This window comes from Monodelphis domestica, chromosome 6 (assembly GCF_027887165.1).
Source record: "Monodelphis domestica isolate mMonDom1 chromosome 6, mMonDom1.pri, whole genome shotgun sequence".
Lineage (NCBI taxonomy): Eukaryota > Metazoa > Chordata > Mammalia > Didelphimorphia > Didelphidae > Monodelphis > Monodelphis domestica.
Genome location: NC_077232.1, coordinates 230508530 through 230531808, shown reverse-complemented (window position 1 = coordinate 230531808; position 23279 = coordinate 230508530). Strand labels below are relative to the sequence as shown.

The 23279-nt window shown below is 38.2% G+C and overlaps 1 protein-coding gene across 3 annotated transcripts in view; it reads right to left on the bottom strand.

Moving 5' to 3' along the window:
* WWC2 (WW and C2 domain containing 2) overlaps positions 1–23279 on the bottom strand; it is a 253145-nt gene that overhangs the window by 136657 nt on the left and 93209 nt on the right. For all 3 annotated transcript variants that reach the window (XM_007496082.3, XM_001364404.4, XM_007496083.3), the window contains exon 2: positions 11437–11546. In XM_007496082.3, the coding sequence (XP_007496144.1) occupies positions 11437–11546 (110 nt within the window). The remainder of the gene's footprint in view (positions 1–11436; positions 11547–23279) is intronic.

Below are 23279 nucleotides of genomic sequence, written 5' to 3'. Positions count from 1 at the left end.
TATTAAAGGTAAATACTCAAAGAAATATAATTATTACAAAAAGGTGGGATTTTTTAAATTAAGATTTGGTGGCCCAAGGAGATCATTCTATTAGAAGGCCAATTGCTTTGAATGTTGTCTATGCTATAGGAGTGGTGACATCGCACAATGTGCAAATGTCACATCTCAGAGGAATTCCCTATTCCAAGAGTTTTTATGGATATCGAGTTTAAATATAGGAGTGAATTATTACAGCTCACCATGGAAGACAACATTAGAATGGTGAAATAACATGCCAGTTTAGCACTAATCTCAAGCTTTCCTTTTTTTTCTCTCTATCTAGAATGGATGTCACCATTGGGGGATGATCTAGTTTAGACTAACTTAACTTCTTATATCCCCAGTATATCCTTATTCCTATAAATCATTCCTATGAAATCCTGCTCTTTGCTTCCACCTCAGTCACACACTTATGGGTGGTGGGGTGACATCAAGAGAAAGTTCCAGACACTGAGGTTCTTTCTCGAGCTGAACTGCCTGAGGAGCATTCAGACTCTACTAAAAAGAACACAATTGCAGTGGTCTAACCAAACTGTTGGAATGCCAAACATACATTTACTTAAAAGATTATTTTAAAGGGAACTTGTACAAGGCAGCAGAGGTCAGAAGAAGTGATATGAGACATCCAGGGATCTATCTTAAGAAGTTTGGTATCAATTGTGGATATGGAAGATATTGGCACCCAACCAAACATCATGGTGTGCCTGCATCAAAGAAGCCACTGAATTCTAGTAGCAAAGCAGAATCACAGCTGTACAAAGGAAATGTGAAATGGGCAAACCTAGAGGCATAGCCATCCCACATGTCCAGCAGACTATTTGTGCCCAACATGTGGTAGAGCCTTCCATGCTCCTATTGGTCTGATCAACCACAGTCAAACACACTATGCCATGATCCATTTATGTCATTGGTCCTACAAGGATAAACAAAAAGAATGTTTTAAGGCAGTTAAATGGTGCGGTGGATAGAGTGCCAGGCCAGGAGTCAGGACAACCTGAGTTCAAATCTAGCCTGAGACACTTAACCCTCTTCACTTCAGTTCATCATTTGCAAAATGAGCTGGAAAAGGAGATGGCAAACCATCCAAGTATCTTTTCTTAGAAGATCCCAAATGGAGTCACAGAGAGTTAGACACTAAACAAGGGCTTTTTATTGTCTAATTCCTTGCCCCCTGACCTAACACTACTCAAAACATGTCTGCCTCAGCCTTGGACTCCTCCCACCATCTTCCTCCTCCATTTTTCTCTCCTGCTGATGAGCAGTGTTAGAGAAAGTCACTGAACCATACTAAATGAGCTCACTACAAATTTACATTATCTAATCTTAACTGGGCTGACACTGCTACACTCCTCTCTTCTAGATTCTGTATCAAGCTTCCCCCAAAGAAGCTATTCCAAACCTTATCGTCTCTCCTCAAGTTTCCAACAATATTGCATATGCTCCCAGAAGATCTCATCTCATACTTTCTTTCCAGCACTTAGTCTGGCATTTAGTAGGTGCTTAATAATTTTTTGATTGAATCCTGAGAAAACAGGGTCAAATCACCAGAGTTCTCTTCATCTTAAAACCCTAGTTTCCCTTTTTTCCTCCAGTCTCTAATGATGAAGTCGCCCTCTTCAAGACCAATTCTTCAACATATAACTGGGTTCTTATCCTTTCCTGTCTACTTTGACTGATTGTCCCCACTATCATGCCTGTTATCTCTTCCTCTAGACTTCAGTCTCCACCCAATCTATTGGCCTCTTCCCTGTTTTCTAAAAGATGCCTTTGTGTATTTCATCCTTAAAAATCCTTACTTAATTCTAGTATGCCCTCAAGCCATCATTCCCCACTTCACCTTCCTTTTTTAAGCCCAATCCCTAGAAGGGAAAAAAAAAGCATACTTATGGCCTCAACTTCCTCTCTCTCTCTCTCTCTCTCTCTCTCTCTCTCTCTCTCTCTCTCTCTCTCTCTCTCTCTCTAACTTCTCTAACTCCTGCAGCCTGGCTTCAGAACTCTTCATTCACCAAAACTGCTCTCTCCAAAGACACCAGCCAACTCTGCATTGCTCAATTTGATGGTCTCTTCCCAATCCTCATCCTTCTTGACCTCTGTCAAATTTGATGCTACTGGCCACCTTCTTTTTCTGAACATTTCTCTGCTCATCTCTTTTCCAGGCTTTCTGACCAGCTCTTTTTTTCAGTCTCTATTACTGAATCATTCCCCATACTACATTCCCTAATTGTGGGGATAGCACAAAGTTATGCTCTGGACCCTCACTCTCAAATGGTCAGGAATCTTGAGTTCAATGATCACCGTTAGACAGATGATTCTCACATCTAGGTTCTGCCCTTCATTCCGTGTGTGTGAAGGAGAGGGGGGGGAGCCAAGGAGAGAAAGGGGGGAGAAAAATGCCAGTCACAGTTTCCCCTTCTATAAAATGAGGAGGAATAGGTTAGATGATTTCTAAGGTCCTTCCTACATGCTATGAATTGTATCCTAAGTTATAATGGAAAATATGTCTTTGATTTTCTTCTTAAAATAAGGATGGAAATAAGTAAAATTGGTGTTTCAACTAACCTCAAAGAAACTTAACAGTGCCCAAGTGACATTCTATAAATACTATAACCACAGTCTTTGTGTTTTGAAAATTGTGCTGCAAAATTATCCTTGAGAACTGAGGCACCAGTATTCACACACTCCCTTTGTTTTCTATTACTTCTGAAACTTGACCCCACATGGGCTGTATGTATGTATTGGAAAGATGCCAGCATTGTCTAATGTTCAATTTACAGCCTCTGAAAGGTCGTGTTTAAATAATGTAGTAGAGAGGATCAATGCATATGTTGTATCAACTGAAAAACATTCGGTTATAATTTGGTCTTCATAATACAGCATTTTACAATCCTAGGAGCTTATACAGGCCTAGCTCTCATAAAATCTCAAATGTATTCCTACCCCACCCTCGCCTTTTTCCCTTAAGAAGTCAATTGTGGGGCAGTAGGGAGGAGAATATTCCAAAAAGGAACTTGAAGCCAGTCCGAAATAAGAGTATTTCATCATGTCTTAAACTGAACATAGAAGCCCCAATTTTACATTTTGCCAGCTGCCCAATGCTCATGGCCATAAAGAGAATCAGTATTGAAATAACTCAACTGGTTGCTTCTCTTTTCCAATGGAAGCAAAAAATAGAACCTGGGAGTCTCAAATTTCTCTTCTAAAATAGTGATCCTATGTTTAATGGGATTTCAAATGCCCTATTAGTCTTTTTTGATGAGATTTTAACAAAATTCTCCCCATCTGTCCTTCAAAAACAACGTGAGAGCTGGCAGAAGCACAACAAAAGAGCAACCCATGGCATCCCTTGAGCTAGTTAAGGATGCCTTGGAGGAGGGAGGAGTTAGACATACTAAGATGGGAATCACTGCTCAAGAGAAAATTAAAATGTATCATATATATATTCTGTCCTGGTAACAGCTATAACAGGATGCAATAGTGAGGTAGTTCACTGAATTTAAAATGCAAAAGTACCTTTTTTTAAGGGGGTTTATAAAAGAACGCATTCCATCACTGAGTCACTCAATTCAGTAGGCATTTCTTAAGCAGTTAGTGTGTGTACACATAGAATACAGTTCTATGTGCTGGGCAGATACAAAGTTTAGATAAGATAGTCCTTGCCCTCAGAGAACATAGAGTCTAACAGCATCAAAGACTGACAGTTAACTATCTAATACACAACACTTCAAAGATCTGCCACTTTATCAGTGTGGGCATGAGCTCACTCCTTTGTTGGAGATAAGACCCCTTCTGGCTCCATCAGATCTGTCAGAGCTTATATTCTACTAGCATAGCTTCCAGTGCCATGATAAGGTACCTCAAAAGCACGTTCCATGGAAGAATCAACATTAATACAAAGTAATCACTTAAAGAGTTATGAAACAAGTTACTTCAAAAGATTTAAGGGAAGGAATAAAGAGAGGATAGAATGGAAGGAGGGAAGGGGGAGAGAGAAGAGTTTAGTAGCAAAGCAGGTGGTAATAATGCCTTTTCTTTAATGTGATTTTTCACGAATTAAATAATTTGTTTCAATTTTGAACCACTAATATTGAGAACCAAGAAAGATAATTCCCACCAAGCCAAAAGGATGTGAGGCATTTAGGTTAGCTTTCAAGAAGGGATGGGAGTTAGTCAAAGTGGGAAAGGGAGAAGATATGAAGCATAGAGGACTTCATAAACAAAGATAAATGTAGGGCGGGGAGCTGAATGACTCAGCAGATTGAGAGCCAGGCAGAGACAGGGAGTCCTGGGTTCAAATCTGACCTCAGACACTTCCTAGCTGTGTGACCCTGGGCAAGTCACTTAACTCCCATTGCCTCACCTTTACCATTCTTCTGCCTTGGAACCAATACACAGTATTGATTCTAAGAAGGAAGGTAAGGATTTGGGGGAGGGAGGTAAATGTAGGGAATGTGTTTCTTAGCAGAGAATAGTGTGATTTAGCTGGAATGCAACATGCATAGAAGGAAATAGTATTAAGGAAAGCTAAAAGAAAAGCAGGATGATCACAGACTATGGGTGGTTTTGAAGGCTGGGCAAAGGAAGATGGACTTTATTTCATCAGCAATAAAGAGAGAGAGTAGAGAAAGTATTTGAGCAGCTCTATGAAAGAGGTATTTTGAAGAGGAGGAGAAAAGTGGAAAGCTTCCAAGGTTCAAGATTCTTCTTCTCCACCTCCAATCCCTCATCCTTCATAAAAAGAATAAACACATACATTTTCATCAAGTGAAGAAAAAGAAAGTATCTATTGACATTTGCACATACATATTTCAGGGGAAAGAGGGGTGCTTATAAGATTTTTTACCTCTATAATCTCATTTGGTCTTTGTAACTACCATGTGAAGTAGACAATACAAGTGATACACTCCAAGAAACAAAGGATCAGACAAGGTTAAATGACTTAGGATCATCAGCGGTGCATTTAAAACTCATATCTCTCTAGATTCCAAGCACAGAGAGAGCTCTTTTTACCACCAAAAATAACATTATCACAGGTTCCAGAGCAGGAAGGGACATTAGAGTTTCTGATGGTGTTCAGAGGATTTAATTTAGAGTCAAAAGACAAGGGTATAGTGAATACTGACTCTACTACCTACTACTCATGAGAGCTTGGATGAGTCATTTAATTTCTCCAGGTCTAATTTTCTGCATTTGTAAAATCAGAGGGATGGATTAGATTTCTAAGGTTCCTTCTTTTAAATCTATGTTCTCATCTGCTATCCTCATAGATAAAGAACTTAAAGCACATGAATTAAGTTAAAAAGGCTCCAACTTTGAACCTTCCCTCAAAAAACTCAAGATAACTATTTCCTGGTTCCAATGGTCAATTTCAAAGACTTTAAAAAGTACTTCACAACTGAATTCAAGTTCATCTTCAAATGAAGTAAAATCCAATAAAACTGCCATAAATCATTAGTTTTAAGCAACTATAATTTTCAAGGTCAAATTTTAAAGGATTGAACCAGATTAAACAGAAACAGTTTTAATAAACAAAACTCTTCAATCCTTCATCCTTCATAAAAAGAAAAGAGTAAATTGCTGAAATTGTATAATGCACAGATACAGCATATGCACGTACCAGATGTTAAAATAGGATAATACCATTTGCTCTCTAAATTGCTTTACAAGAATGTCTTGAAGATTAATGAGATAATGACCTAGGTCCTTTTAAGTGAGTAAACTACTTGCTATATATAATTTGAACCCTTTGTGGCATACTAGCTCCATCAAGGCACTAGGATATCATTAGCTCACTCAGGCAAAATGGCAGCCCTAAAAATCTCTCTGATTATTTTCAAAAACATCACAAATTAGGGGGTAGCGAGATGGCTCAGTGGATTGAGAGCCAGATCCTGGGTTTAACTCTGGCCTTAGATTCATCCTAGCTATGTCACCATGGGCAAGTCACTTGACCCCCATTGCCTAGCCCTTACAACTCTTCTTCCTTGGAACCAGAACAGTATTGATTCTAAGATGGAAGGTAAGGGTTTAAACATATAAAACACACATACATAATGCAAATAAGATGTTTTCTAATTAGCTTATATAAAAGTGAATCTTAACTCCTGGAAAATAATAGTCATGGGATTGAATTGTGAATTGAAGAAAATTCATTATAATTGAGCCTGCATCTAGCATATGAAACCCAATATGCAAGGTTCTGAGAAGACAAAGATGAAAAGCAATACCCTAAAAGAATTTACCATCCAGCAGAGGATAGAAGGTACCTATTTGTATAAGGTAAGGCATATGAAGGGTATAGGGAGGTTAAACAGCTAAGAAAAGGGAAAGAAACAAAGGAATGAGCAGGTAGGTCACAGAAAGGAGCAACGTTGAACATGGGGCTTTAGGTAATGCATTGATTTCAACAGGAAAATGTTAGAAGGCATGGCCATGTCAAGAACAAGTGTTTCAAGAGGAGACCAAGAGAGGAGATGAACTGAGTACAGATGGAAGACAGTGTGTGAGGAAAGGCAGTGTGAATTCTCTGGGAAGGTAGGTTGGCATCATACAGTAGAGTTATCCTAGAATGCCAGACTACAGCAATGGAGAATCATGGAAGGTTTGAAAATAGTGCATTGGTGAGATGAGATCCAGATACTGGGAGGATAATTTTGAAGTGGAAGCCATAGGACTAATCATATGACTACAAGTTCAAGAAAACCTTAGAATACAGTCCAATACCTTGATTTAAAAGAAATGGAAATTATGATCCCAAGGCATTAATAAGATACTTGCTCAAGGTCACACTGACAGTAAGTAGCAGAAACGGAATTCAAACCCAGGATTCCTCTGCCTCTAAGACTAACATTCTTTCTTGTAGTGGACAGGGTCCACTAAGGGAAGTCATATAGAGAAAAGAAAAGAAGACATAGGGCTTTGGGAATTACCCAGGCTTATAAAGCAAGAGAACAATTAAGTAGAGAGAGTGAAGGAGATCGAGTGGGAGCAATCAAAGCAAAGAGGAGAAGAAGGAAGAAGAATTAGGGAAGAAAGAGTATAAAATTGAAGTATCTGGTCAGAAGTAACCGCTAGTCAGAGCTCCAGAAGGACAAAGATGGTGAGGGATGAGGGAGAGAGGAAGAAAGACTTTAAGAATAAAGGCTTTTACTATCATTAAAACAATAATTTTAGAAAGTATTTTATTTTAACACATAGAGGGAGGCAGCTCCAACTGTATGTTACTGTCCTGCTTCAAGTGACTTCTCACAGTTTATCGTTATTATTAGAGATGGCCCCAGAGTATGCTCTCACTGGATTTTCAAAGCCCTTTCCAGCAATGCAAAATGTTGGACAGCTCTTAACCCAAATGGAAAGTATTTGAGATCATTGAGATCACATTGAGATCAAGGGAGAAAAAGACCTGGTGCTTTCCATCTGAGGGCCAGCCTAGCTAAGTTAAGGATGGGCTTATCAGCAAAAGTCTAGATATCTGAGTGAACTGCTTTGGCCATAAGCAACTCACAAAATATAGTAAGCAATAAGGGGTTTCAAGTTGCCTTGATAGAGCCATCACAGGATTTGTAGATGAAAGCAATGGTAGAGAACATATATAGTCCAATTCCCTCATTTTGTAGATGAAGACCATAAATCTAAGAAAGGATAAATGACTTAAATGAGATTACATGGGGAGTAATTATCAAAGCTAAGATTCCAATCAAAGTTCTCTAATTCTAAATGATCATTCCACTGTGTCTCAGGAATCAGTGCACAGGAGAAATCAAAAGTCTTATCAAATTATGTAGTAGAGAACACCTTTTAAAAAACCAGTTACAATCTCTTCCACCATAAGTTTAGGGTGCCTCTTTTAGTGACAACCAGGAGCCAAAACCCTAGAAATAAAAACAAACAAGAACAAAGCTAAGACCACTGAATCTAAAATTTACCAGCCTTTGGATTCTCCAAGGAACAATGATTGGCTTTAAACTGATAAAAGTTGCAAAAATCTTTCAGGTAGAGACAGAAGTTCTTTTTTTCTTAATTTATTTTTTAAATTTGGTCAATTTCTAACATTATTCCCTGGTTACAAAAATCATTTATTCCTCCCTCCCCTCTCTCTCCCCTCCCCTCCCATAGCTGATGCACAATTCCACTGGGTACCACATGTGTCCCTGACCAGAATCCATTTCCATATTGTTGGTATTTGCACTAGGAGGTTTATTCAGAGTCTACATCCCCAACCATATCCCTTCAACCCATGTATTCAAGAAGTTGTTTTTACTTTGGTGTTTTTACTCCCACAGTTTTTCCTCTGAATGTGAATAGTGTTCTTTCTCATACATCCCTATGGGTTGTTCAGGATCATTGAATTGCCAGTAATGGAGAAGTCCATTACATTTGATTGTACCACAGTATATCAGTCTCTGTGTACAAAGTTCTCCTGGTTCTGCTCCTTTCACTCTGCATCAACTCCTGGAGGTCATTCCAGTTCCCATGGAATTCTTCTAGTTCATTATTCCTTTGAGCTCAATAGTATTCCATCACCAACAGATACCACAATTTGTTCAGCCATTCCCCAATTGAAGGGCATCCCCTCGTTTTCCAATTTTTTGCCACCACAAAGAGTGCAGCTATGAATATTCTTGTCCATATATTTTTCCTTATTATCTCTTTGGGGTACAGACCCAGCAATGCTATGGCTGGATCAAAGGGCAGACAGTCTTTTAGTGCCCTTTAGGCAAAGTTCCAAATTGCCCTCCAGAATGGTTGGATCAATTCACAACTCCACCAGCAATGAATTAATGTCCCTACTTTGCCACATCCCCTCCAGCATTCATTACTTTCCTTTGCTGTTATGTTAGCCAATCTGCTAGGTGTGAGGTGATACCTCAGAGTTGTTTTGACTTGCATTTCTCTGATTATTAGAGATTTAGAGCACTTTTTCATGTGCTTATTAATGGTATTGCATTTCTTTGACTGAAAATTGCCTATTCATGTCCCTTGCCCATTGATCAATTGGAGAATGGCTTGATTGTTTGTACAATTGATTTAGCTCTTTGTAAATTTGAGTAATTAGACCTTTGTCAGAGGTTTTTGTTCTGAAGATTGTTTCCCAACTTGTTATTTCTCTTCTGATTTTGGTTAAATTGGTTTTGTTTGTACAAAAACTTTTTAATTTGATGTAGTCAAAATTATATGTTTTACATTTTGTGACTCTTTCTAATTCTTGCTTGGTTTTAAAATTTTTCCCTTCCCAACGGTCTGACATGTATACTATTCAGTGTTCCTATATTTTACTTATAGTTTCCTTTTTTATGTTCAAGTCATTCACCCATTCTGAGTTTATCTTGGTGTAGGGTGTGAGGTGTTGATCCAAGCCTAATCTCTCCCATAGAGATAGAAGTTCTAACTCTTAAGCATATTAAAGAGGTAGATGGAAGAAACTGTGAAAATTGTTATTTCAGGGGGCACCTAGATTTCTCAGCGGATTGGGAGCCAGACCTAGAGATGAGAGGTCCTGGGTTCAAATATGGCCTTAGACACTTCCAAGCTGTGTAACCCTGGTAAGTCATTTAACCTTCATTGTCTAGCCCTTAACACTCTTCTACCTTGAAATCAATACCACAGTATTGATTCTAAAATGAAAAGTATGGGGTTCTTTAAAAAAAAAAAAGAAAGAAAATGTTATTTATAAAAAGCCAACCACACAAAAGCTGGATTCCAAATATACCCTTGGGTTTCACCTGTATGAGGTGTACCCTATGTATGTGCCTACTTTGAAGACTTGACTCATTCATTCAAATTATCTTCCTCCTTTCTCCTAAATTACTCCAAGATATATGGAGCCTTCTCTCTTTACCAAGCCTGTCTAACATATGGCCTCCATCCACTACACCATTTCAGATGAGTTAAAAGCATGATTTCATCAGTTTTGGATCCCCTCTCAATGTGAGAAAATAAGTATTTGTGTTAATAAAGATGATAACCTGATATCTTTAGAAATATCCCTCACCAAGAGATATTTTTATGAGTAATAACTGGTAAGGGTATTCAGACATATTTTATATTGAGCTTTTTGATTTTCAAAAAAAGATAAATAAATGGCATCAAGTCTTTCTTTGGTCTGTCAAAAACTCTGTCAACCATCAACCTCAAAGGAGGCTACAGAAATCAACAAATAATTAACCCATCACTTATTCTAATATATTGATAATTTAAAGATATTACACAGTATTCTCATTATGTAATGATTGACAATATAAGGATTTGCCTTTAAGGAAGGAAATATATTCATTTTGTTCCTAAAACACTTGCATTAATAAAATCCTTCCAAAGGTATGAGAAGTTTTGTTGTTGTTCAGTTGTGTCCTACTATTCATGACCCCATAGACAATGGTATACCACCAGCTCCCATGAGTTTTCTTGGCAAAGATACTGGAATGTTTTGACATTTTTTCTCTAGGGATTAAGGCAAACAGAGGTTAAGTGACTTGCCCAGGTTGTCACATAGTTAGTTAGTGTCTTAGGCCACATTTGAATTCAGGTCTTCCTGACTCCAGCCCCACTGATCTATCCACTGAGCCACCTAGCAGCCTCCTAAGAGGTTTAGCTGCTACATAAGCTATAGGAAAGGTAGCAAAAGGAGACAGATATCCCTCCCACCCCACCCCCTAAGGGAAACTAAGAGCAATTGCAAATAGTCAGAGTAGAAAATATGAGATCTATTAATTTACATTTACAACAATAACTGTCCAACTCTAACTGCCAAGGTGGCCCTAAGCCAGCTTTTGTCTCCTTTACACTTTACGGTAAAGCACTTTCAAAGGATTCAGGATGCTCCAAGCTATTATGAGACAGTCAGGATCAATCTTCCAGAGCAGGTGAAGGTCACTTATTCCCACTCCCCAGATTCTTGAGAGACCAAATATGGCCAGAACAAGCCATGTCCCCAAGTAAGGGAGAACTCAATTCTTACCAGAAAACAATGACTCCACTTTCTCCCTGACTTCTTATTCTTCAACTTTGTTGTTTTAATTCATTTTGAATAACCCTTACCTTCTGTCTTAAAATCAGTACTATGTATTGGTTCCAAGGCAGAAGAGTGGTAAGAGCTTGGTGATGGAGGTTAAATGACTTGTCCAGGGTCACATATAGAAAGTGTCTAAGAGCAGATTTGAACCTAGGTCCTCCCATTTCAATCTACTGAGTCACTTAACTACCCCCACCCACTGATTTCTTATTTTCAAGTTAGACATGTTTTATTGTTGTTGTTCTGCCATTAGGAAACTCATCTCCCATTTTAAGAAATCTGAAGCATGGAGAAAATGCACTTTGTAGACAATTAAACTGTGACAACACAGTCAGGTATCCCTTGAACAGCAGGTATTTGGTGTAGGTGCTCTAAAAAAATTAGAAACTTACTGTTGATGTGGTCAATGTAGTAGACACCAATCTGGGGGTCAAATGCTGCTTCCCATCCCCACGGTAGCTCATCTCCAACACAATCCGCAAATGAGAGGGGTTTGGTTAGCCTAAAATAAACCAACACAATGAGGACAGTGAGAACTAAAGATTCCTTCTATAAAAGTAAGAGAATGGAATAAGCATTTATTAAGCACCCACTAAGTGCCAGGCACTGTGTTCTGCCTCTACTACATCCCTATATTCAACTATATAGTCCTTCAAAACAACTAAAAGCATCTGTCAGTTACTTGAGATTTAAATTGAAGTTAATGAAAATCAACAAACATCTCTTCTATGCTCATTATGGGGTAGACAACTGTATTGGTCATATGGGATACAAAGATGAAAAGTGCTAGAGGAAGAAGTTGGAGTGAAATACACCATAGGTATATGGCTAAATATTAAAAATAAAAAGATTATGATGGAGGAAAGGGAGGTGAAGGAATGATCCAGGCACAGAACACTAGAGAAATGTGAGAAATGGAAGAATGCTTTTGAGCCAGTGGCATCAGGGAAGGATTCATGGGGAAGGCAATGGCTGAGATGGCCCTTGAAATGAGAGAGAGTTCAGAAAGCATTAGGGAGCAAAGATGAGGAAGAAATGTATTGCAGCCATGAAGGACAGCCTGGAAAAGTACAGGATCTGGAGATCCTAGCACACGATACGGGACTAGTCCAGCTTAGCCAGAATAAGAAATAAGAAGGAGAATCGTGGAAACAAGGCTGGAGAATAAAGAAAGCCTCAAATGCTGGGCTAAAATGTTTGTCTTTATTATAAGGGCAACAGGGAGTCACTGAAGAATATGAGCCACCAATGACATGTCAGGTCTGGAGCTTAATATTATTTTGGCAGCTGAGTGAAAGATGGAGTAGAGAAAGGAGAGACTGAAGGGAAACTAGTCAGAAGGGTCTTCCCTACCACAGTCCAAAGGAGGGGCATTGAGTTTGAAATAAGAAATAGAGAAGAGTAGAAGGACCTGAGAGGAGATGTGGAGGTAGCATCAACAGGATTTTGCAATTAACTGGATGTGGCAAGGGAAGCAAAAGGAAGTCACTGAAAATTCCCATATTTCAAACCTTAGACACTAAAAGGATGGTGATATCATCAACAGAAATAGGGAAACTTTGGATAGGGGAAAAGTTTTATTTTGTACAAACTGAATCTGAAGTGAAGGCCCCTCAAGATGGCAAAAAAATTCCCTGAAGATGATAGGTCCTTGGTTCAAATCTGACCTTAGACATTTCCTAGCAGTATGACCTTGGGCAAGTCACTTAACACCAACTAACTTGCCTTTACTGCAATTCTGCCTTGGACTCAATACTTGGTATGAATTCTAAAACAGAAGGTAAAGGTTTTGGGGTTTTTTGTTTGTTTGTTTTTAATGACAAGGAATTAAGTTTTACATAATAAAAATAATAATAATGATTATTATCATTTATATAATACTTGAAGGTTTTCAAAGCCCTTTGCAAATATTACCTTATTTTATCCTTACAACCATCTGGGGAAGTAAGTGTTATTTATTGTGCCTGTTTAGTCAGGGGTTAAGTGACATGACTTGCCCAGCCCAAAGTCACTGAGCTAAGGCCATATTTGAACTCAAGGCAGAAGAGGCACATTATGTACTGTGTTGGAATGAAAAGAGAAAGACGTGGGCTCTTTCCAGTACCTACTTTATTCTGCTGTCCCTAATGAGCTATGTGGCCTTGAGCAAGGTGCTTAATTTCTCTAGGCTTATTTACTTATCTGGAAAATGAGTGGCTTGGACTAGATAATAATTAAATACTTCACAGTCTTAAAAGGTTCTGACTATGATTCTACTTAGAAGTAACTCAGGATAAAGCTGCAGAAATTGGATGAATACAAAAATACTTTAATGATCATTCAGTTTAATCTAGGTTGTCGAAACAGAAAAGCAAATTGTTATTTCCCACAATGAGCCTGATTCTTCTCCCAACTTTAGTACATTGATTCACAGGATTTCAAAAACTATTTTTACTGCACTGAAGAAATGACTATGAGTTAATTTTTTTAAAACTTGGAAAGACCTTTATGAAATGATGACAAGGAAAGTGAGTAGAACTAAGAAAACATTACATGCAGCTACAGAATTAATATTTATTAATTTATTAATTAGTGTTATTGGTGGTGGTATGTCTACCCCCAGAAAAAGAACTGATAAATAAAAACGTGAAAGATGTAATTTATATATATTTTTGTCAGTGATGCCTTCTATAATGTGGAGAGGGGATGGAACTATCTGGAGATTTTAATGTACCAATAAACAAAGTAACAAAAAATTGCTAAGCTATTTTTATTAATCAGTGTAGCCCATGTGTATGACTGTAATGAAATGAACTGAATTCTAATTCAAAATAAAGTTGATTGAACATTGAACTGGAAAAGCTACCACATAGGTCTCATTCTCACTAATGAACTAATCTCAATCAGGAAAGTTCTCCTAGAGAAGGTGGTGTTTAAGCTGAACTCTGAATGCAGAAGTGGGGATTCTGGGAAACAGGTGAAGGAAGCATTGCACACCAGGTATAGGGAACAGCCTGTTCAAAGCTGTGGAGGTGAGATAAGAATCATAGGTGAGGAACAGTAAAAACAGTTAATAAGAATCTCTGGAAAAGAATTCAATTAGTCATCACATGAGAGAATACAAAATTCCTTTTGTCCTATAATCCTAACTACTGACACTTCCCTGATCATCATTTTTACCTAACTGCTAACAAATAAAATGAGAAATTCTAAATCAGAAAAGTCAAATTTCCCATAAGGAATTTAATCATAAATGTATCCAATTAAAAAAAAAAGTATGTCAAGTTCATCTGCTAGATAGAATAAAAATCAGTCTAATAGAAAAAAAATTTTAATTGTAATTAGTCTATAATAAAAATCAGTTAAATTGTCTAATTTGAAGCATTACTTTCTCTGTTTCCCTTCAAGATTATTTTCCAAGATTTAAATATCTATATTAGGGAATGCATCCCAACTGCAACTCTTAGCAAGATGACTACAAGAAGTCTGAGTATATTTCATGTGTAGATGATCTTACATAATTTGTTTTACCAACAGACTGTCCACCCACCAACAGGGTGGTCACATTCTCTCTTTATGAAGTTATCCACATTTCAACTTCTCGTAAAATCACCAGAGAGACTTTGCAGCTCTCAAAACTTTTCACCAACATAATTGAGATGAATAATATGGAAATAGGTGTCAAGTGATAACATTTCTATAACTCAATGGAGTTGCTTGTCTGCTCTGGTTTGGGGGAAAGAAAGGAAAGAAAGGAAAGAAAATGAATCATGGAAAAAATATTTAGGCATAAAAAATAAAAAAATAATTCAGCCTGTTGACAACTTCACAAGGGAGTTGACTTTCTCCTTCATTCCCTGTCCTGTTTGCCAAATGTTTCTCCCTTTTCACTTAGCTCCATGAGAGCAGTCACAGATGGCTTGTCCTCTACCCTCATTGCGAAGTTTTTGTGAGACCACAGACCATGATTCTTCTGATTTCATACCATTCCATTATCATCCCAATCCTCTTTTTTGTTTTTATTTTAAACCCTTACCTTCTGTCTTGGAATCAACACTGTGTATTGGTTCCAAAGCAGAAAAACAGTAAAGGCTATGTGATGGGGGTTAGGTGACTTGCCCAGGGTCACATAGCTAGGAAGTGTCTGAGGCCAAATTTGAACCCAGGACCTCTGGTTTCTAGGCATGGCTTTCAATCCACTAAGCCACCAAACTGCTCTCCATCCCAATTCTCTTAAATAGGAATGAAAGTGCTAATGAATGACAACCATATCACAGGAGAATGGAAACAAAAGTCATTTCTATTATTGCATATACAACAGCAGTTCACTCTTGGATTACCCACAGAAAATAGAATAAAGCAAAATATTGATTTTTTTTCTGTAGTCTGGACCAGTTCTAGAAACTAGGATCAGTGGATGAAGGAAAAGAGACAACAGCTCTCCTTAGTCCTAAATTTACATAAGGGGCTGATTCCTGGAATTTTAGGCAATGTTAATATTTCAGTCAATTGAAATTTTTTTTTTTAAATACAGACGATATCACATATAATAGCCTTGAAGAAGGCATTCTGGTACCAGTACAAGCACCCCAAATTGTGGAGATTTAAATACCAGTCACAAGTAAGGAACTACCTTGGCTTGAATTAATTTGGTTTGAGAACAGTAGAATATCCTTTCAGAGTCATCTTCCTAAAGTACCAGTCTTGCTATTTCCTCCTTTTATTCAATAAATTCTAATGGCCCCCTATTATTACCAGGATCAAATATAAAATCCTACTCAGTGGAATTGTGCATCGGATATGGGAAGAGGTGGGGGGAAGGGGAGGAAAAGAACATGATTTTTGTAATCCTGGAAAAAATGCTCTAAATTAATCAATTAAATAAAATTTTAAAAAATAAAATAAAATAAACAAATATAAAATCCTCTGGCATTTTTAAAGTCTTTTATAATCTAACTCCTTCCTACCTTTTTAGTCTTTTTTTTCTCTTTAAAACCCATATATTCTGTCTTAGAATCAATACTAAGTGGGAGAAGAGTAGTAAGGGCTGGCAACTGAGGCTAAATGAATTGCCCAGGATTGTACAGTTAGGAACTATCTGAGGTCAAATTTGAACCCAGGACCTCCTGTCTTTAGGCCTGGCTCTCTATCCACTGAGCCACCTAGCTATCCTCCTTTCTAGTCTTCCTAAACCTTATTACCCTTCCATTTACTCTACAATTCTGGGATAATGGTTTCCTCACTGTTCTTCTCATGAAACATTCCATCTCCCGAATCAGGTCATTTTCAGTGACTGTCTCCCAGATTTGAGATCTCTCTTCACCTTTGCCTGCCTGAATCCCTAGCTTCCTTCAAAAGTCCAGCTGAAATCCCACATTTTACAAGAAGACTTCTCCCTGGGTAAATTGGATTTAAGTGAGGCAGGGTTGCACAGTCATCTGGCCTCATTCTCTTTGCCAGGCATCCAAGTCTAACGGCAAGATAAGTCAAGATGATGGGATGGCTTGGGATGCAGTGGATGGATGACCTTGGCTTCTTCTATGTCTAACCAAGCTCTAAGCACTCCGTAGTGGCTACTTTGACAGACCTTCATGACTATTGGAAGAAATTGTTCTCGTCCGCTGGGGAATTCTTCACATGCCTCAGGTAGACCCCTTCTAACTCATGAATGTGTGTGGGGGGGGTGTCAGCTACTGAACTGATCTCCAAGCCACCCTGCATCCAACTTGTTTATACATGGTTGCTTGTATACTGTTTCTCGTTAGACTTAAAAAAAATAGGGATTTCATTTTTTTAAATTATGTATTTTCACAATCATTTGTAAGCTCTTCCTCCCATTGCACCTCTAATTAAACAAATTTTCAAAACCTGATAAATAAAATCCTCTTAACAAATAGGCATAGTCCAGCAAAACAAATTACCTCGTGGCACTGTCCAAAAATATGTCTCACTCTACATATTAATTCCGTCTTCTTTCATGTAGAAGGTCATTAGCATGTATCATCTGTCATCCTTTGAACTTGTGGTTTTTCGTTACATTTACAAGAATTCTAAAGTCATTCAAATTTGTTTCTCTCTATAATGTTGCTGTGGCTGTAGAAATTGTTCTCCAAGTTGTGCTCACTTTCATCAGAGCATAGAGGATTTCGCAGTCTCCTCTAAAATTGTCCATCTCATCACACAATATCATCCCATTATATTCATATGCCATAATTTGTTTAGCCATTCCACAATTAGACAGGCACTCCCAACTTTCCAATTTGGGGCTACTAAGAAAAGATTGTTGGAGATACATTTGTATAGATGGGTCATTTTCCTCTTTCTTTCATCTCTTTGTGGGTGCAGGATTTGTAGGTATATTACTAGGTCAAAAGGCATGCATAGTTTAGTAACAATTGGAGCAGAGATTCGAATTGTTTGCCAGTATGGTTGAACTAAACCCAGGCTAAAGCCCCAGTGTATCTGTTTTGTTTCTTAAAGAATGGAAAACCCTAGGTATGGTTTAGATAGCAGGGAAGAAGCCAGTGGATAAAGAATCTGTTTAAGGAAGAGAAAATAATTGGTTGACCTTTCTATACAAAGAAAAGTCAAGATGACTTCTAAGTTTCCTACTTGCTCTAAATCTACGGAAAAAGAGTTTGGGTCTCTTCCAGTCAGGGCTAATAAGATGGGCAAATATATTTGGGATTTAACAAGAAATAGTCTGTTTTAAAAATTATGTTTGAAGACCCCCCCCCAAGTTTTAAAGGGCTATTTCTAGACCCTTCTCAATCACAACAGATCCTGAAGAGGGGAGAACTTTTTATACATTTAAAGCCTCCTATTTCCACAGAAGTCACACAAAACTTGAAAAATGGGTCATAAAAATGTTTGAAAGCAATTTATTCTTGCTCTACATATAGCAAGTGAAAATGAGAAACATATCTCAATCCTTAAAATACCAAAGAAAAGTTGGATTTGTATGTAAACCTATAAATGAATATCATCCTCCCTTATATGATATATAGAATATGTCCAATGAAATTCAGGGAACTCAAGACCAACATACTCATTTTACAGGATAAAAAAAATCCACAACTACGAAAAGGTTTTGTAATAGTTCCTCTCCAATTCTCAATATTGCAATCTGACAAAGTCCAGAAAGATTAAACCCAAAGTCACAAAGCTAGCTATTTCCCTTAATCAAGCAATTAATTATTATTTACTAGTTGACTTAATTTGATTTGTATAGGCACCAAGAGATGTTAAGTTCAAATCTGGCCTTACACACTTACTGTGTGACCCTGGGCAAGTCACTTCACCCCAATTATCTATCCCTGTTGCTCTTCTATCTTAGAACTGATACTAAGACAGAGGTAATGGTTTTAAAAAGGAAGTAAAATAAAAGTGGTGAAAACATAAGTATAGAATGCATTTATTATGACTATTATTTCATACATATTTGAAATTGCATGCCATTCCAAGATAACTCATTGAGGCAGATCTCTACATAAAAACCACTTTCCTTCTCAATAGCTTTCTAGGCTCATCTCTGACCACTTACACAGCAATAGATAGAGGAGTATATAGAGCACCAGACTTGGATTCAGGAAGATTCATCTTCCTGAATTCAAATCTGGCCTCAGACATTTCCTCACATTATGACCCTGTGCAGGTCACTTAACCCCCATTGCCTAGTCCTTTCCACTTTTCTGCATGGGAACCAATTGCTTCTAACCATATTGATTCCAAAATGAAAATAAGGGTTTAGAAAAAGAGAAAGAAAAAATGATGAAAAAGGTTCGAGAATTATTTTTCATAAAGTTTAATTTCCAGATATAACAAAATTATAAAAAAAAATTTGTGCCAGAACTTGCAGCCATAGCATCTACAAAGACAATTTGCAAAGCCAGATTTCTGTGGTTTTGTTCTACTTCTCATGTTATTTTAGGTTTAGGAATAATATTAGTAATAATAATGACAGGCATTGTATTTCTTGCCTTCTAAATGAATGGGGGAGGGGAAAAGGGAAGAAGAAAATGTGGAACTGTACATAAGAAAAATAAAATGCATTTAAAAAGAGGAATAATAATATTCATATAGACTTACTATGTGCCAAGAACTGTGCTAGGTGTTTTACAAATATTATCTCACTTGGTCCTTAAAAACCCCTGGGAAGTAGGTATTATTATCATTCCCATTTTACAGATGAGGAAACTGAGGCCAACAGAGGTTAAGTAAATTACCAAGGGCCACACAGCTAGTGTCAGAAGATGAATTTGAACTAAGATCTTCCTGATTCTAGGCCAGGTGCTCTGTGAACTATGGTGCCCCATGTTGCTGCTGTTGATCAGTCATTCAGTCATGTCCTACTCTACAAGATTCCATGGATTTTTGTCCACAGGCTTTTCTTTGCAAGATATTGGAATGGTTTGCTATTTCCTTCTCTATTATGTGCCCATTTTACAGATAAAAAACTAAGGCAAACTGAGTTAAGTGACTTGCCTAGAGTCACACAGTTAGTAGGTATCTAAAGCTGGATTTGAACTCAAATCTTTCCAATTCCAGGCACAGTGCTCTATTCACCACATCACATTATATCTCTAAATATAAGTTCCATCCCAAACAAGATGGGAAATCAAAGTACAATATCTACTGACTTGTAGATACTATATCATAGTTTTTTAATCCAAGTTGTTTGGTTTTATTTTTAAAACCTTTACCTTCCATTTTAGAATCGATACTATGTATTAGTTCCACAACAAAAGATCAGTAAGGGCTGGGCAATGGGGGTTAAGTGGCTTGCCCAGGGTCACCCGGTTAGCAAGTGTCTGGGCCACATTTGAACCCAGGACCCAAACCTGGCTCCCAATCCATTGAGCCACCTGGCTGCCTCCCCACCACCCTCCGGCCAAGTTTTGAGATGATAAAGACAGAATGATATTCTCAAGGATTGCCCAAAAGGAAACTGATGAGATGCTAATAGCATTGTGGGGTTGAGATAGAGCACAAGAAGTGTTACCAAGCTTGGCTCTACCTGGAAATGATCTCCCCCACACAGCTGGAAAATATTCTAAATAAAGACAAAGGCACAGAGAAATATGATTAGCTTCTAATGATACTTTGTCTTGCTTCGCACAAGGGAACTCATAAAATGCCCACTTTTTTCCCCGAGTTCTTAATTCCTACAATGGTTGGAAGGTCGGGGAGCACGACACAAAAATCTGAGTTCCAGAAGTGTGTTTTTGTTGTCCAGTCCCTCTGGTGGAGAAAAATCAAGGGAAAAGCCTTTCACGAACAGAGAAAACAGGTCTTCCCACCAAGCTCCTGAGGTTGCACTTACTCTGCTTACACAACATTCTCCCTTTGAACTTGATTAGAAGGAAAAGAGAAAAGACGAAATGAGGCAACTGAATCAAGAACTTGCCAGTGTTTACAGGTGAAATCTGACATCTGTGCAGCATTACCTCTACTTTCTGGCCTCAGATTATTACGTTCCACCTATCTATCAACCAATATTTATTGCTATATTGGTGATCCCACCTATATTACTAAGAGACAGGCTGGGAAAAGACCAAAAATAATTGTGGCTCATTTTTTTTCAATATGGGAAGTGACTCTCTTTGTAAGCTTCCCTATTGTACCACATCCCCCATTTGGGGATCAAACTCAGGACCTTTATTTAGCTTACTGATGTGCTGCCTACTGCATTAAAGAGTCACTTGGCTTATGCTCAGCTCCACCTAAGTGGGTTTGTCATTTACCTCAGGGTCCATTATTCAGTCTGAAACTGATAGCCTAAGATTCCCTTCAGGGTGGATTCTCAAGGGAACAGGGAACAAGGACAAGCTTTGGGTGCTCCAACTTACAAGATAGTCCTGAAACTTGGGGTTCACCAGATCTTACTAGGTTACAAGTTTGGGGTTTCTAGATTCCATGTTGACATAGTAAAGGAGGCATTTCTGCAAAGTGGGAAGAGTATTGACTCTGGAATCAAAAAGATAGCTTTTTGAGGGCAGCTGAGTGGCTCAGTAGATTAAGAACAAAACCTAGAGATGGGAGGTCCTGGGTTCAAATCTGGCATCAGACACTTTCTAGTTCTGTGACTCTGGGCAAGTCACTTAACCCCCATTGCCTAGCCTTTACCATTCTTCTGCCTTTGAACCAATACTTAGTATTGATTCTAAGACAGAAGGTAAGGATTTAAAGAAGAAAATAATAATGATAATATATTAGAATTCCTACATTATATCTATATTATATCTTCTTATTATATCTACATTATCTTTTCAAATGCATGCTGTAGATCTGGCCAGTATCTAATAGTTCTAAGTGCAGTGGACAGACACTGTCTCTGAAATTAGAAAGACTAATTCAAATCTAGCCTCAGACTCTTACTAGCTGTGTGATCTTAGGCAAGTCACTTAATTGCTCTTTGCCTCAGTTTCCTCAACTGTAAAAGGGAGATAATAAGAGTAATTATCTTATAGGGCTATTGTATGGATCAATAATATTTGTAAAAAGTGCTTAGCACAGGACCTGGCACATAATAGGAGCTATATAAATGAAAAACTGAAATTATGTGGGTGTTAGAAGTCTCATGCAGAGCACCAGATTCAAAACCCCAGAAAGCCAGTAGAGTTTCACAGATAAACTGCATCTGAATTTTAAATTAGGGCACTTCCCCAGTTATAAAGACACCAACCTGGTAAAAGATATACATATGCATAACCAGTGGCACTTTGCCTCCTCCTTCTCCCATCCATCCCAAGGCCAAAGCAACCCAGTTCCCAATGATTAAGCACATGGCGGCCATCTGCTCTTTCTGCCACCTCCATTCTTCCCCTCAGGGGATCATGTGCACTCTGTGCTCCCCCAATGTTTTCCTCTGTCTTTTACAGCACCCAAATCAGTTGATTCAGCCACCAAAATATCCTTTCCCTTACATCTTTTCATAACTTTCTTTTCATTCTTTTTTACTTTGTTCCATCCCCTTTCTTCCATATCTTACCCAACTACATCAGAAAATTTTGGACTGCTCTCTGCACCATTTTTAAGCCAAAATATTACCCTAAATATGTCAGATAAGGGTAAAAGAGTACTACTCCATTGGTGGAAACATGCATTGGCCAGTTAAGGAACCAAGTTTGAAGGGGGGGAGGTGAATATTTGGGGGTGGGGTGGGCAGGGAATATGTTAAAAATATGATTTCACATTTTGGAAATGGCCTTAAATGTATGATGAAATGGAGCCTGTTGGCAGAGTGGTCAAAGATGGAAAGGCTCCATCTACAATAACATACTCATAGAAGTATCTGTTATGGAGGGGCAGGTAGGTGGTTTAGTGGCTTGAGAGCCAGGTCTAAAGTCAGGACATCCTAGGACCAAATCTGGTCTCAGATACTCACTGTGTGACCCTGGACAAATCACTTGACCCCCACTGCCTAGCCCTTACCGCTCTTCAGCCTTGGAACCAATGTACAGTATTTACTTTAAGACAGAAAATAAAGATTTTTTTTTTAAGCCAAGCCAACAAAAAAAAAACTGGACACAAAGCAGGTACTTTTTCAGATGGAATGGCTGAACAAATTGTGGTATATAGATGTAATCAACTGCTGCTGAACCATAAGAGAAAACAAGTATAGAGAATTTGGAGAAACATGAAAGCCTGATCTAAATAGATGCATGGGCTTGGCTGACAAGCTCAGTCCTTTTGCAGTCTTTTAAGGCTTAAGAAGGTATTAGAAAGTTTTGAGGTTCAAGAAGACATCGGCACCATAATCTTGTGGGATCTCTTAAGATGAAAAAGCCTGTTCAGAGTGGCTGCAAAGGTGTTCACTACCTCAGGTCCTTCTCTAGTGAAGCTTGCGTTTCTTCAAACACCAGCATTCAAGATAAGAAAGTAAGAACTAGTCTGGTTTCCTTAGTTAATAGCATTCCTAGTCAAGCCAGCTAGCATTTTTAAGTGACTATTATGATGCAGGCACTCTACTGGGCATTCTACTATCAATGCTTTCTGTTTTGTCTTAGATACTTAAAAGTACAGCGGGTCAGTCCTTTCACTTGTGTCTGATTCTTTGTGGCCCTTTTGGGGGTTTTCTCAACACAGAAAAAAATGGTTGCCATTTTCTTCTCCAGGACATTTTATAGTTGAGGAAACTGAGACAAAAAGGGTTAAATGACTTGTCCAGGATTACATGGCTAGTGAACACTGATCTTTCTGACTCCAAGTCCCATGCTCTAATCACTGGGCCACCTAGCTGTCCTTTAAGGTGAGT